The 15,026-nt window shown below is 43.8% G+C and overlaps 1 protein-coding gene across 1 annotated transcript; it reads left to right on the top strand.

Moving 5' to 3' along the window:
• Nucleotides 1–3,415: 3,415 nt before the first annotated feature.
• HINT1 (histidine triad nucleotide binding protein 1) lies at nucleotides 3,416–10,534 on the top strand. Its single transcript, XM_077817409.1, has 3 exons — nucleotides 3,416–3,564; nucleotides 5,495–5,599; nucleotides 10,206–10,534. The coding sequence occupies exons 1-3, from the start codon at nucleotides 3,454–3,456 to the stop codon at nucleotides 10,368–10,370; spliced, it is 381 nt and encodes a 126-aa protein (XP_077673535.1). The 5' UTR covers nucleotides 3,416–3,453; the 3' UTR covers nucleotides 10,371–10,534.
• The last annotated feature ends 4,492 nt before the right edge of the window (nucleotides 10,535–15,026 follow it).

The raw sequence follows: 15,026 nt of genomic DNA, 5'->3' as shown, positions 1-15,026 counted from the left end.
TTCTGCTGAAGGTTCCGTGGGAGAGCTGCCTGTTTCTCCCCCTGCTGTAGGAAACTTTGCTGCATCATCCGGCAATTATTTCTGGACGGACCAGAGCAGCACACAGGTGAGCAGCATATGGAGCCAGTCTGAAGCCACACGCATGTAGGAGATGCTCCCTTGCATGCTGGATTACCCTTAGTAGTGAGATATTGGGTTCTATTACCCTAGCCGGTGGAAAAGGGTACCAATATTCACAATAGGCTCCCTAGCGGGTTATTAACCCCCCCTCACAAACTATTCATTGTCCCTTCCTGCCCTTTCCCTCTTGCCCACCACCTTCTTCCCTGTGAACTCACCATAATTAGGTCTCACGACAACCTGGTACTAGCCAAGGGACAGTGAGAAAGAGGTGTGTATAATTTTTGTGATTCACAGCAGTGAGCACACTCACAATACTGTTTCTATTCATTGTTTCTTTGCCTTCTGCAGATGTGCCCTTGAGAATGCATTCCTCCACAGTGGCGGAGTGCCTCTATCAGATAAGGTGGCGACCAAGGAGAAGTAAGCAGGGCCATCCTTACCCATACACAAAGTACACAGCTGCGTAGGGCACCAGGAAATTTGGGGCATCAAATTTCCTGGTGCCCTGCGCTGCTGCATGCTGCTCCAGCCCCTGCTCCAACTCTTCCCCATGGCCCCCACCCTTGCTCCGCCCTGCCTCTTCTCACCCGCCCCCACTTCCCTGAGCTCTGCAGCAGGGCCAGGGTGGTTCCCTCCTGCCTCCCAAGCCAGCCTGCCCCCGAGGCCTGGGGCCAGCCCCACCACTGCCCCGCCCCCACCCCCCCGTAGAGGCCTGAGGTCCCACACATACACACCCCATGTGGGGGCTGCGTAGGGCTCCAGAATAGCTAGGGATGGCCCTGGGAGTAAGGCTGTTTCGCGAGGTGCTGCAGTCAACAGATGCAGTACAGAGCGAAACAAGAGTGTGAAGGGAGACAATTAATAAAAGACTGAGGCTGGATAGCCAGGAAAGGACAGAGGGGTAGTAGTGGATGATAAAGCTCTTGAGGACCAGAGATATTGAAGTCCCTCATTAGCCTGCATTTGCAGCAATCTGTGTCAGACTTCGCCTCCAGTCACTACAGAACTGCAGTCCATGCTCTCCCCAAATTCCCCCAGGGCATTCCTTGTATATACCTGGTCCTCACAGTACCCCGTGTGCTCCACTCCTGGGGACTGGTTTCCCAATGAAAGTTGGAGTTACACCCAGCTGTGAGAGCCCTAACCGCGAGACTGTTCTTCTTTGTCATGCCCCTCGTTTGACCAAGTTTGTGTTTGATCCTGTTATTAAACTTGAGTCTTTGAAATAAAATGAGTCTTAATTTGTGAAATACATACATATATCGCTCAGTCTTAACACTGAGACACATTGGCTGTAGGTAGGACTATTTGCTCCTTACAGTTAACACTCAAGAAGCAAGTACTTCATGGCAGAAACTAAATATTGCCTGGCTGAATGCACCAAATACAGACATTACTGGGAATCATTGTCAAAATGCTCCTTCAAAGCCTCCCTGATTCATATAGCCTTCCACTGTGCCCCTCTAATTGCCCTTGTATCTGGCTGCTTAAAATCAGCAACCAGACGGTCAGCTTCAGCGCCATCAGCGGCCCACCCCTGGGGAAAATTTTTCCCCTTTCGATTAGCAAATATTATGGAGAGTACAGCAGGCTGCAATGGCCATTGGAATATTTTCCTCATTGAAGTCTAACTGGCCAAAAAGACAGCGCCAGAGACCTTTTAATTAGCCAAAGGCACATTCGACCATCATTCAGTACCTGCTAAGCCTGTTGTTGAAGCGCTCTTTGCTGCTGACTTGGTTTCTGGTGTAAGGCTTCATGAGCCCTGGGAGTAAGGGGTTTGCGGGGTCTCCAAGGTCCCTATGGGCATTTTCACATCCCCCATTGGAATCTTCTGGTCTGGAAAGAAAGTCTGAGCGTTCAACTTTCTATACAGTCCAGTGTTCTGAAAAATGCGTGCATTATGCACCTTCCCTGACCACCCTTCACTGATGCCAGTGAAATGGCCCTGGTGATCCACCAGCGCCTGCTAGACCATGGGCAAGTAGCCCTTTGAGTTGATGTACTCCATTGCAAGATGGTTGGGGGCCAAAACTGGGGTATGTGTTCCATCTGTCATTCTGCCACAGTTAGGGAATCCCATTGCCTCAAAGCCATCAATTATTTCCTGCACATTACCGAGAATGACAGTCCTTTGTAGCAGGACCTGCACACTTGCATCACTGCAGACTCCATCGTGGACTTTCGAACTGCACACTGATTCACGACTGACCAGTAGCAGTCTGGAGTTGCCAGACTCAGTTTTCCACAGTGAGGGCAGCTCTCATTCTGGTGTCCTTATGCCGCAATGCTGGGGCAAGCTCCGCACACAGTTCCAGGAAGGTGGATTTGTGCATCCGAAAGTTCTGCAGCCACTGCTTGTCATCCCATACATGCATCATGATGCAATCCCACCACTCAGTGCTTGTTTCCCGAACCCAGTACCGATGCTCCACCATGGCAAGCTGTTCTGTGAATGTCAGCAGCAATCTTGAATTATTTGTTTCTATGGCAGAAAGCAGGACAGGCATAACCGATACACTCTCTGTTTCACAGCTCATGTAATACTGCAGGACCAGCTGCACTGTGTTCATCACCCTCATCACCAGAATGATCAGCAGCTCAGGATCCATGTTGTCAGGCAGAGATTGCAGGTGCATAGTTTACAAGGGCTGTTGAAAAATGGAGCAAATGAAGTATGAAGCCCAGGGAATGATGGGATGGAAAGAACTGCATCATGGGACAGCAAGCACATCCCCATGATTCACTGCAATCCATTCTCGGAAGTCCCAGTGGCCCAGGGTGACAGAGGGTGGCGAGTTGCACAGTGATAGCTACACACGGTGCAACGTTCTCTCTGCCGATGCAATGACTGTGGACGCGCTCAGTGGACACAAGGAGCATTGTGTGAATGTGCTCCACTGATGTTACTAAAACAACTTATGATCATTGACAAAACTTAAGTCGACTTAGCTCTGTAGCGTATACATGGCCTAACTCTGCTCAGAACAGGCAGAACTGTTGTGAGTCTGCTTAGCAAGGGAAAGTGTGCACAGAGGATGGACATATTTCACAGTTATGGACATGCAGGGAAGTTTTGGGGTCAGTGGAGTAAATGTCTACAGGACCAGCCCCTACATTTGGGGGCCGATTTCACCGGACGACGTTTCACAGCAATGACAGAGCCCAGCAGCACGGCAAGAAGCACTCTGCTGCCCCTTTAACTCCGTGCCCAGCAGGGCGGGGACAGAGTGATGGGCAGGCGAGAGCACCAATGCCGTGGGCTGAGGCCGGCGGGGCTGTCGCAGTGGGGCGGCAGACTCTGCAGGCGGAGGGCGGCAGCCGGCAGCGATGGCCGACGAGATCCGGAAGGCGCAGGCCGCGCGGCCCGGCGGGGAAACCATCTTCGGGAAGATCATCCGCAAGGAGATCCCGGCCAAAATCATCTTCGAGGACGAGCGGGTGGGGGCTGGGGGCGCGGCGGCTGCGGCGGGCTCCCGGCGGCGCGCTTGCATGTGGCGGGCGGCTGCCGCGGCGTGTCCTCCTCCGGCAGCAGCTGCCCGGGGCGAGGTGGGGCGCCCGGCGTTGCAGGCTGGGGTGCGGGGTTGTGGCCCCCGCCGGGAGGCGGGGGGTCCATGTGCTGCTCCCGGGGCGGGTGCCGTGGCTGACCGTGCAGGGCTCGCTGCGGGCAGAGAGAAAACGCGGGCTAACGGCGCGAAATGCACAATTGGCTCTGTCACCCCGGGGCTCGCTGTCCCGAAGGGCAAAGTCTTCGGCCTCCCCAGCTGGGGGCAGTGGGCTTAAAACTGCTGCGTCTCCCCGATCTGGTTGCGGCGGTGTTGCTACGCTGACTAGCAGCCGGGCCTTTTGTCATAGACCTTTGTGGGAAAAGGGAAACCTTGGTTTTGATCCCAGCCCTCCAAGTTCCACGGCTTCCCTGTTGGTGCAGCGCAGCGGTGCTGCCAAACCCTGGATAGCTTATTTTTGGCCACCACGCCCCCCTCTCCAAAGCATAAATAGAGAAGTGTAGCGGGCCTTCTGAAACAAAAAAAATCTCTGGACCTTAATGGATTCTGGGTGGTGCAAGTAGTGCACTAAATACTTGCATCTGTTCTCTGGATCTTATGTGAGCCAGCCATTTACCCCCCGCGGATGGCATTACTTAGCTATTAAAGAATAACTTTAGCTGCTCCTTCTTTAGCAAAACACAAAAACAACAACAACAAAAAAACAACCCAACAGTGCATCCTGGCATGGTAGTACTGCCAACACTTGGATCCAACACCTGGATTCAGCCTGTATTGGGCTTCAAAGATCTAAATTCTGTTTAAATAGAGAACATGTTTAACCACTCTTGCATTTTAAAAATCAAGACATAGGTGTGTCTGTCTGCAGCAGCATTGCATGAACTCTGATCTGGCATCTGGATCATACCATATTTTGGCCACAAACACAGAATTTGTATGAGTAGAAGAGGCAGCCATCCTGCTATGAGAAAGCTATCAAAATCCTAATTTGGCACTGGTACTGTTGGATTTGGCTAATTTTTAATGGCATGCCTCCTATTTTGACTCCTAAAGTTAGGAAAAGTTGCATATTTACTAGTGCAACATAATAATCCAGTTCTTTTATCTAGCAGTTTGAATCTGACTGGATCCACCTGGGGTTGACTAAACATTGAAATCATTGCAAGCTGTGGTTGCTCTTTGCTTGTGAAAATCAGGTCCCATATAAATGCAATGCAGAAGATGGGTTCTTACTGAAAAATCTACCATTTGTATGACCCATATAGCTAATGACAGTTGAAGAGCCAGTATCTTAATAGGTCAGGATAATATCACAGCTGTGGAGGGGAAATTTTATTCTAGAACACTAAATGGTTTTGAAGTAGTCTCTAAAGCAGTTTCTGTGTTGCTGCTTTGCAGCCAAGATGTGTATACAGGTGTATTTATTTCCCTTTGTCTACGTGAAAGTTTTAAGAAACTTTGCCTCTAATCATGGTAAACTGTAGAGGATATATTGCTGGAATCCGTATAGTTTATTGCCTGAAAAGTTGCTTTTTGTTATTTAGAATGCTGTATAAATAGTTGTAAGTAATTCCTGAAAATAAACCAACCAGTGTTCTTTGTTCGTACTAAAAACTGTTCTTTGTAGGCCTCTGTATGTGGGCGTTCTGTGTTAATTTGAGTTAAGGTTTTCCTCTTATTGCTAACTACCTTTTAAGGGATATCCAGTAACCAGGGCTAATTTTGGAAAGTTATTGAAGTTACCATCTCAACTTCAGTATATACTGGTAGGGATGTGGGTAGTAATGAGATGTTCAGATTTATATATGGGGCTTATTTTCATCTAAAAAGTTAGTGCTTCAGCTCTTAATAATTTCTTTCTCTAGTGCCTTGCGTTCCATGACATTTCACCTCAAGCTCCAACGCATTTCCTAGTGGTTCCTAAGAAGCCAATTGTCCAATTATCTGAAGCAGAAGATTCAGATGAATCTGTAAGTATTGTGAAAATGTATTACATTACATTACTACGTAGAATCATAGACTTTAAGGTCAGAAGGGACCATTATGATCGTCTAGTCCGACCTCCTGCACAACGTGGGCCACAGAATCTCACCCACCCGCTCCTATAACAAACCTCTAACCTATGTCTGAGCTACTGAAGTCCTCAAATCATGGTTTACAGACTTCGAGGTGCAGAGAATCCTCCAGCAAGTGACCCGTGCCCCACACTGCAGGGGAAGGCAAAAAACCCGCAGGGCCTCTGCCAATATGCCCTGGAGGAAAATTCCTTCCCAACCCCAAATATGGCGATCAGCTAAACCCTGAGCATGGGGCAAGACTCACCAGCCAGTCACCCAGAAAAGAATTCTCTGTAGTAACTCCGATTCCACCCTATCTAACATCCCATCACAGGCCATTGGGCATATCTACTGCTAATAGTTGAAGATCAATTAAATGCCAAAATTAGGCTATCCCATCATATCATCCCTTCCATAAACTTATCAAGCTTAGTCTTGAAGCCAGATGTGTTTTTCCCGCACCGCTTTCCTTGGAAGGCTGTTCCAGAACTTCACTCCTCTGATGGGAAGAAACCTTTGTCTAATTTCAAGTCTAAACTTCCTGATGGCCAGTTTATATCCACTTGTTCTTGTGTCCACATTGGTACTGAGCTTAAGTAATTCTTCTCCCTCCATGGTGTTTATCCCTCTGATATATTTATAGAGAGCAATCATATCTCCCCTCAGCCTTCTTTTGGTTAGGCTAAACAAGCCAAGCTCTTTGAGTCTCCTCTCAGAAGACAGGTTTTCCATTCCTTGGATCATCCTAGTAGCCCTTCTCTGTACCTGTTCCAGTTTGAATTCATCCTTCTTAAACATGGGAGACCAGAACTGCACACAGTATTCCAGGTGAGGTCTCACCACTACCTTGTATAACAGTACTAACACCTCCTTATCTCTACTGGAAATACCTCGCCTGATGCATCCCAAGACCGCATTAGCTTTTTTCACGGCCGTATCACATTGGCGGCTTATAGTCATCCTGTGATCAATCAATATTCTGAGGTCCTTCTCCTCTGTAAATTCTGTCTACATTGAATCTACCATTATAACATCTGAAAACTATTAGTTCTTTAGGGCAGGAATCTTGTTTTATTTTCTGCCTGAAAGGTGCAATGCATGCCTATGGTGCTTTAACTCCAAGTTTAAATGTCATTACAACATAGCTTTAAAACAAAAGCTCTGAAAGTTACAATATAAAATGACCAAAACACATTCACAAGATGCAGCGGCATTCTTAATAATCCATTAGCTACTCTGAGACCACCTGATCTAGGACTATGACAGGGTACCATCCTTTAAAACATTCACTGGCAAATGTACCCTGTAATTAGTTCTGCCACACGCTTTGTTGAGTAAGTTATTACAATGTTGAGCTGGTGGAAGTTGGTACAAGTCTGCCAAAAAATAAAAATAAAAAACAAACAAAACCTTGGAAGGGAAATATGTGCAAAGAAAGGAGAGACAGTAGAGGAACATTATCAGCTTTGCATTGGCATCAGGTGTAACTTTCCATTCTGAATCATTGGTCACTCAGCTAGAGAAATGCCTTCTCACAATTTGTCTCCTGGTGGCCCATTAGAGTAGAATCATAGAAGTGTAGGACTGGAAGGGACCTTGATAGATCATCTAGTCTAGTCCCTTGCACTCAGGCAGAATTAAGCATTATCAGGATCATTCCAACAGGTGTTTGTCTAACCTGTTCTTAAAAACCTCCAATGATAGTGATTCCACAGCCTCCCTAGATAATTTGTTCTAGTGCTTGTGATAAAACAGCTTGATTGTTAATGCTTAAAGTGGTGTATTGGGGGAGGAGTGACTTTACTTCAAAATGAAAGAAATCCAAAGAAATGGAAGTCCAAATGTGAAATTGTTCAGGTGAATCATGAAAGTGCTGTGTATTTAGGATTAGGAAGTTAACCGACACTTGATCAGAATGTTTTTTGTTCTTGACTCGCACTCTCACTCTCACTATAAAGAGCTACAGGCTGTTTCACCTTTTCTGGAACCATGGCTCAGCACTACGTTTTGTAGCTTTCAGTGGTCATAGATTGTAGTCTCATTAGGGCAGTAACTTTTCTTTTTTTTAAACTTTAGTAGTTGCTAGAATGCCAGCTCTTTGGTGCATGGACTCTTTCTCCTTTTTAGGAATTTGAACAGCGTCTATTGTATCTTGGCTGCTATTGCAGTACAAATAACTAATAGTCAATGAAAAATATTATGTAGCTTTAGAAATGCACATTTCTAGTACAGAAATATTGCTTTTGTTTTGAAATATATTCTAATGTTCATCCTTCTGTTCTACACTAGATGATTCTTGTTCTAGTATGGAAAATAATGTGTTAGGGTTGGCAAGAGGTGCCTGAAATCATGAGAACTAGAAGGTCTCAGCTCTCTTGAAAATCAGGCCCCAAGTCTTTGTGAACATCATTTGGGGACAATGTATACCTTCAGATCAGCGGCACTGCTATGGGTACCCGCATGGCCCCACAGTATGCCAACATTTTTATGGCTGATTTAGAACAACGCTTCCTCAGCTCTCGTCCCCTAAAGCCCCTACTCTACTTGCGCTATATTGATGACATCTTCATCATCTGGACCCATGGAAAAGAAGCCCTTGAGGAATTCCACCATGATTTCAACAATTTCCATCCCACCATCAACCTCAGCCTGGTCCAGTCCACACAAGAGATCCACTTCCTGGACACTACAGTGCTAATAAACAATGGTCACATAAACACCACCACCACCACCGGAAACCTACTGACCGCTATTCCTACCTGCATGCCTCCAGCTTTCACCCTGACCACACCACACGATCCATCGTCTACAGCCAAGCTCTGCGATACAACCGCATTTGCTCCAACCCCTCAGACAGAGACAAACACCTACAAGATCTCTGTCAAGCTTTCTTACAACTACAATACCCACCTGCGGAAGTAAAGAAACAGATTGATAGAGCCAGAAGAGTTCCCAGAAGTTACCTACTACAGGACAGGCCTAACAAAGAAAATAACAGAACGCCACTAGCCGTCACCTTCAGCCCCCAACTAAAACCCCTCCAACGCATTATTAAGGATCTACAACCTATCCTAAAGGATGACCCAACACTCTCACAAATCTTGGGAGACAGGCCAGTCCTTGCCTACAGACAGCCCCGCAACCTGAAGCAAATACTCACCAACAACCACATACCACACAACAGAACCACTAACCCAGGAACTTATCCTTGCAACAAAGCCCGTTGCCAATTGTGCCCACATATCTATTCAGGGGACACCATCACAGGGCCTAATAACATCAGCCACACTATCAGAGGCTCGTTCACCTGCACATCCACCAATGTGATTTATGCCATCATGTGCCAGCAATGCCCCTCTGCCATGTACATTGGTCAAACTGGACAGTCTCTACGTAAAAGAATAAATGGACACAAATCAGATGTCAAGAATTATAACATTCATAAACCAGTCGGAGAACACTTCAATCTCTCTGGTCACGCAATCACAGACATGAAGGTCGCTATCTTAAAACAAAAAAACTTCAAATCCAGACTCCAGCGAGAAACTGCTGAATTGGAATTCATTTGCAAATTGGATACTATTAATTTAGGCTTAAATAGAGACTGGGAGTGGCTAAGTCATTATGCAAGGTAGCCTATTTCCTCTTGTTTTTTCCTCCCCCTCCCCCCCCCCCCCCAGATGTTCTGGTTTAACTTGGATTTAAACTTGGAGAGTGGTCAGTTTGGACGAGCTATTACCAGCAGGAGAGTGAGTCTGTGTGTGTATGGGGGTGGGTTTTTGGAGGGGGGTGAGGGAGTGAGAGAACCTGGATTTGTGCAGGAAATGGCCTAACTTCATTATCATGCACATTGTGTAAAGAGTTGTCACTTTGGATGGGCTATCACCAGCAGGAGAGTGAATTTGTGTGGGGGGGTGGAGGGTGAGAAAACCTGGATTTGTGCTGGAAATGGCCTAACCTGACGATTACTTTAGATAAGCTATTACCAGCAGGACAGTGGGGTGGGAGGAGGTATTGTTTCATATTCTCTGTGTATATATAAAGTCTGCTGCAGTTTCCACGGTATGTATCTGATGAAGTGAGCTGTAGCTCACGAAAGCTCATGCTCAAATAAACTGGTTAGTCTCTAAGGTGCCACAAGTACTCCTTTTCTTTTTATATACCAGATAAGTCAACTTTTTTTTTTAATTGGATTTTTCTTCATTGCCTAAAGAATGAAAGGGGCCTAATCCTTAGAGGTGCTGGCCGCCTGTGACTTCCATTCGCTGGAACTTGCCTCTAATCCCCTCCCCACCCCCTTGCCTCCCCCTTTTTTAAAAAAAGACCTTTTATAAATCAGATTCTTGATCTTATATGCAATTTCATTTCACTGTAGTTTTTAAAATTTTCTTGGAGAATTTTTTTTAACAGTTATTCCACATAACTGATAAACTGATTGTTCTTCAAATTACTCATAATTGTTTTTGTGGTTGATTTTTCTGTCTCTCTCTCTCTCTCTCTTCCCTTTTAATCCTTTCAGCTTCTTGGACATCTAATGATTGTTGGCAAGAAGTGTGCTGCTGAATTGGGCTTGACCAAGGGATACCGAATGGTCGTGAATGAAGGGCCAGATGGTGGGCAGTCTGTCTATCATGTACATCTCCATGTTCTTGGTGGACGTCAGTTGGGCTGGCCTCCTGGCTAAGTTGCAGCAAGAATCACCATTCTGTGTGAAAATGTTCCCTGCATCGATTTAATACATTGCCCAAGAATCCAACTACTGTTAACATGTTCAATCACCTTTTTCTGTAAAGGGCAATACAAGTTTTCATCAATGCTCACACAATAAAGTTATAGCACATAGCATCATCTCTGTTTTTTTTTTCTTGCTGTTTTTGCTTACAAAACTGTTTCCATCATTGTCTTTCCTGAATGTGAATGTGTAGTATTGCTTAAACTACATTCAGTAACTTGCTTCACTGAATGTGGCAAACTCAATGATAAGGGGGGGAATATGAAGAAAGATTTGTTTAGCACATCCAGTTTTTCATATCTCATGAAGAGCCTACCTCATCACAGTTTTCTGAACACTGTAGGAACAGTACATGCAGGCAGGGCAGTAAACACACATGCACTAAAACTGAGAAATGTCTAAATGATGTATATGAGGTTAAGATACTATGGGTGTGACAAGTTAGTAAGATTATAGGTGTGGCACCACCTATGTCTAACCTGGGTGGTGAGGGTGTGTATGTATGTGGTGGTTTTTTACTAATGGCCCCTGCTCTGTCTCCCTGCAAGCTTTTCTGGTGAAAAACAACAAAGTAGAAAGGGAGAAAAATAGGGAAATAAAACAAAGCAATAAATTGTCGTCGTTGTTTTTTCCAGATAACCAAAGAAGAAGCAGACTGAATGAAAACTCTATTTAAATCCACAGCTAACAATTATATTCAGATAAAAGGTTAACACAGCACACAAGATAAATTGTTTAAAGAATCAACTTCCAGCAAACAAGAAAATAAGACAAAAAAACAAAAGGAGACAATATGTAAGATAACTAAAGTCAAGGTGAAGTAGGCTGGTACAAATGAGTTATAATTCTTTCAGAATCGGTTGTGTACATTGGTCAGCTGTACTCCAGCAGGCCTGGATTGTTCAAGAATTAAAGGCCACATCCATAAAAGTATTTAGGTTCCAAACTTCCATTGAGATCAATGGAAGTTAGGAGCCTAAATAAATACTTTTGTGGATCTGGACCTTAGCAAAAAAATGTAGAATCTCTTACCTTGAGGTGAAAGCTCAAATTCAGCCTTGGCTATTAGTAACAAAGTTCTACCTTAGGTTGTTACAACCATGGGTTTTGTGGTGCCTTATGTAAAGAGAAGTGTCCAGGAGTATCCAGATGCATTTCACATTTGTGACTACCCTCCCTCTCCCATACTCACAATAGCCTCTAGTCACCCCGTAGAATGCTTGCAACTCATTCACCCAGATGTGCTAAACCTTTTCTTCATCTGTTCACCCATCCACAACACCAATAGATGAAGACTGATGGAAAGGGTAATACCAGCAATGCAACCTCAAAAACTTGAATCAAGACCAGACATAATGAGAAACCACCTTCAGTTTGGGGTAAAAAGAGAAACTGATGAGAAAGAGCTAGTAGTTGTACAAGGTGGGATTCAGGTGTGCACAGGGCTGTATGGAGCCCCAGCAATAGTTGAATGCAGCTACCTTCTGGTGGGCAATTTATGTGAAATGGGTTGGTGGATCCAGTGCACTTCTTAGTGGACAGTTGTCCCTTCTCTCTAACAATTTGCCAGAGGCTGAATGAATCTAGAAAAAGGAATTCCCTTTTCACCTCTAGAAGCAGTTTCTCTGGAGGCACACTGAGGAGGGTGATATAGAAAAACTTCTACAGTTCATGCAGTACTTTCTCCAGATAAGAGAACTTACTCTGCCAGTGCTGACAATCTAGCTTCTTACACAAGCACTGAATTCATTTAAACCATGTAAGGAAAATCTGTGGGGTTTTTTTGGTTTCAGAGACAGATAACCCTGAAAACATGAACCAGTTCTAAGCAGGAATTTTCATGTTTGCAATAATAGCTGTGGGAAGTGTGAACTTCTACATCATCTCAATGGTAATTCAGATGCCTAATGATGGTTATCTAAATGTCAACATTTGTAACTATTTCTCTGATGATTGAAGCAATTAAGAAAGATGATCATATGAGTCTTCTGAGTGTGAAATTGCATTTTGACGCCATGAATGCATGGTGCCTGGCAGAGTTGTACCACAACTTAGCGTTATAGTCAAAATATGTGAAAGGTTTATATCTAGTGGGGGTTACTTTGTTTTCTGACATGAATACCCATTGACAATCTCAAAAAATCCGTTCTTAGGTTGGCCAACTTTTCATAGCCATCATAGAAGAAGTGGGTTTTGAGGATAGATGTGGAGGAGATAGCTTTGTGAATGAAGGTGTTTCATGTGAGATGGGGAACGTGGAAGAATACGTGGAAGTTGTTGGGCAGGTGGCCGATAAAGGCAGACCAGAGGGAGAGGGAACAATAGGGTAAGAAAAACAAAACAGTTGCGCAGGGAGAAACAGAGTGAGGACAGAAATCTTGTGATGGAAAAGGGAGAACAAGTGGAGGGACTCAGAAGAGTGGATAGCAGGGACAACATGACAGACGAAGGTGGTGATCTCAGCAGCTAGAGGGTGGAAGATAAGTGTGGTGGGAAGGCCAGAGAGGAGAAATTTACGGGAGAAGCTAACCTGGGATGTGGTGAGGACCTGCATACTAGACTTTTAGTGATATGGGTAGAAAGGGGGGCAGGGAGGAAAAGAGCAGGAATAGGAGTCTTTCACAAAAAAACCACAGCAACACTTCCGAATGCACCAAATCCTAAAATCCTGTAAAACTGAACATAGACAAATGGGTTAATAATTATTAGAAATGTCCTGTTGTACATTAAAAGGCTTCCCCTCCAATATATCATTATTAAATTCATATGATTCACTGTGCTTCAGATGACAATGAATGGCTTACATTTTTAATCATGTTTTTTTTTTCTGTACCATTTTTGCCTTTTCCCCAGTTTCTGATAAAGGATTTACTGGACTGCATTTCATTCAGTAAATCCTGCCACATAAATTACTGCTACATTCCATAATTTACTGAAACATCTTATTTATCTCTTTGTTGAGGGACTTAATCAGTTCCTTTCCTTTTGTTTCTTGATGTGATATGTTTTTAACAAACCTCATCTGGGTATTTGGGATCACTTAGCAACTCACCAGCATTCCCTAGAATTTCTTTGCTTATTTGAATTCATTCATGGTTGATAAAATGCAACTTTTTCTTTCATTGCATTGGTTTTCATACAAATGTTTAGTATTATTGAGGGAAATAAAAGATGAGGTGTTCAAACTTTCAGCTTTTCAGGTGGATAACATGGGTCCAATGGGAATATCAGACCTATTAATGGCTTTTCTATCTAACCAGTGGATGCCACTATTCTTTTACAGCAGTGCTCTCCTTGTGCCAGTGTTTCCATTGAAGTGACTGGGGCTACAGTACTCATTTTTGTGGAACTGGCTCCTAATTTGTAGTAGATCTAGTTTTTTTTTAAAGGGGTCCAACACCATAATGAAAATGGGGTGAACTGCCAAGTGATATTATTAATACTAACGTATTAAAACACATTACTGAAAATGCAAAAAGAGCGTTATCAAACATCTTCAGGACTATCTTCATACATCTATGTTTGCCTTTGCATGTAACATGCAGGCAGGAATAGTGTACTGAATTGCTTCTTTCTTACTATGCTAGCAATGGGATTGCCTGATTTTTCCCCATTATTAAATTATAAATAAATGAGAGTATAACTGTGATGCTGGGCTAAAAAGAGTTTAGCAACTTGCAGGATAATTGATTCTGATTGAAACTTTAGAGACATATCGGATAATGTTTGTGTTTTGTGTGTTTATATAAATATTGTTAGAGGTTAACAATGTAACCAAACAGTTCCTTTCCGTGCTGTATTCGGTTAATTCAGAGATCAAAATAAGATCTTAACATTTAAATGTACTAATATCACTTTCTTAATTTCTCTTTGAAGTTTGTGGTAAATCACCTGTAAAATGGTGTGAGAGAGGCAGTTGATTTATGTTAATCTATGTAGCTAATTACCTAGGATGCTTAGGAAATAGAAGGTTACTTCAAAAGCCATGTTCACTCAAGGACTGGTGCTGTCAAGAGGCTGCAAAAATCTCTATAAAAACTCTTGGGACCTGATCCTTTCATCTCAGATCTGCTTAAGCTTTATTCAGGGGAAGTTGAGTCATCTGGACCGCTCTGATATTGAATATTTGGGCATTGGACAACAACCTGATGAACTGATTCTGAAAAGGACTTTTTGCAATTCTAAAGCTCACCATCTCTACTATGAAACTGACCTAAGGACTCTGTTCATGTCTGTATGTATAATGATCATTTAACCAATACCCTCTTTTCTTTTTTAATAAATTTTAGTTTAGATAATAAGAATTAGCTGTAAGCATTTATTTGGGAAAGATCTGAAATATTCATTGACCTGGAAGGTAATGTGACCATCCTTTAGGATTGGTAGATGATGAACAAGATTTTCAGTAATCATCATCATATTTGTCTTGACTGTCTGGGAGGATGCCCGAGGCTGGGTTGCTTTAAGGGAACTGTGTTTTGGCTTCTGGGTAACCAGTAAGGTGTTTGTTTTCTTGCTGGCTTGGTAAATCTGAGTATCAGAATAACCACCAGTTTTGGGGATCGTCTGTCCATTCTTTGCAGTTTGCCCTGATTAAGCAACCTCAGT

This window comes from Eretmochelys imbricata, chromosome 5 (assembly GCF_965152235.1).
Source record: "Eretmochelys imbricata isolate rEreImb1 chromosome 5, rEreImb1.hap1, whole genome shotgun sequence".
NCBI lineage: Eukaryota > Metazoa > Chordata > Testudines > Cheloniidae > Eretmochelys > Eretmochelys imbricata.
Note: the sequence above shows the minus strand (reverse complement) of the source record. Positions and strands in the feature narration are given on the sequence as shown.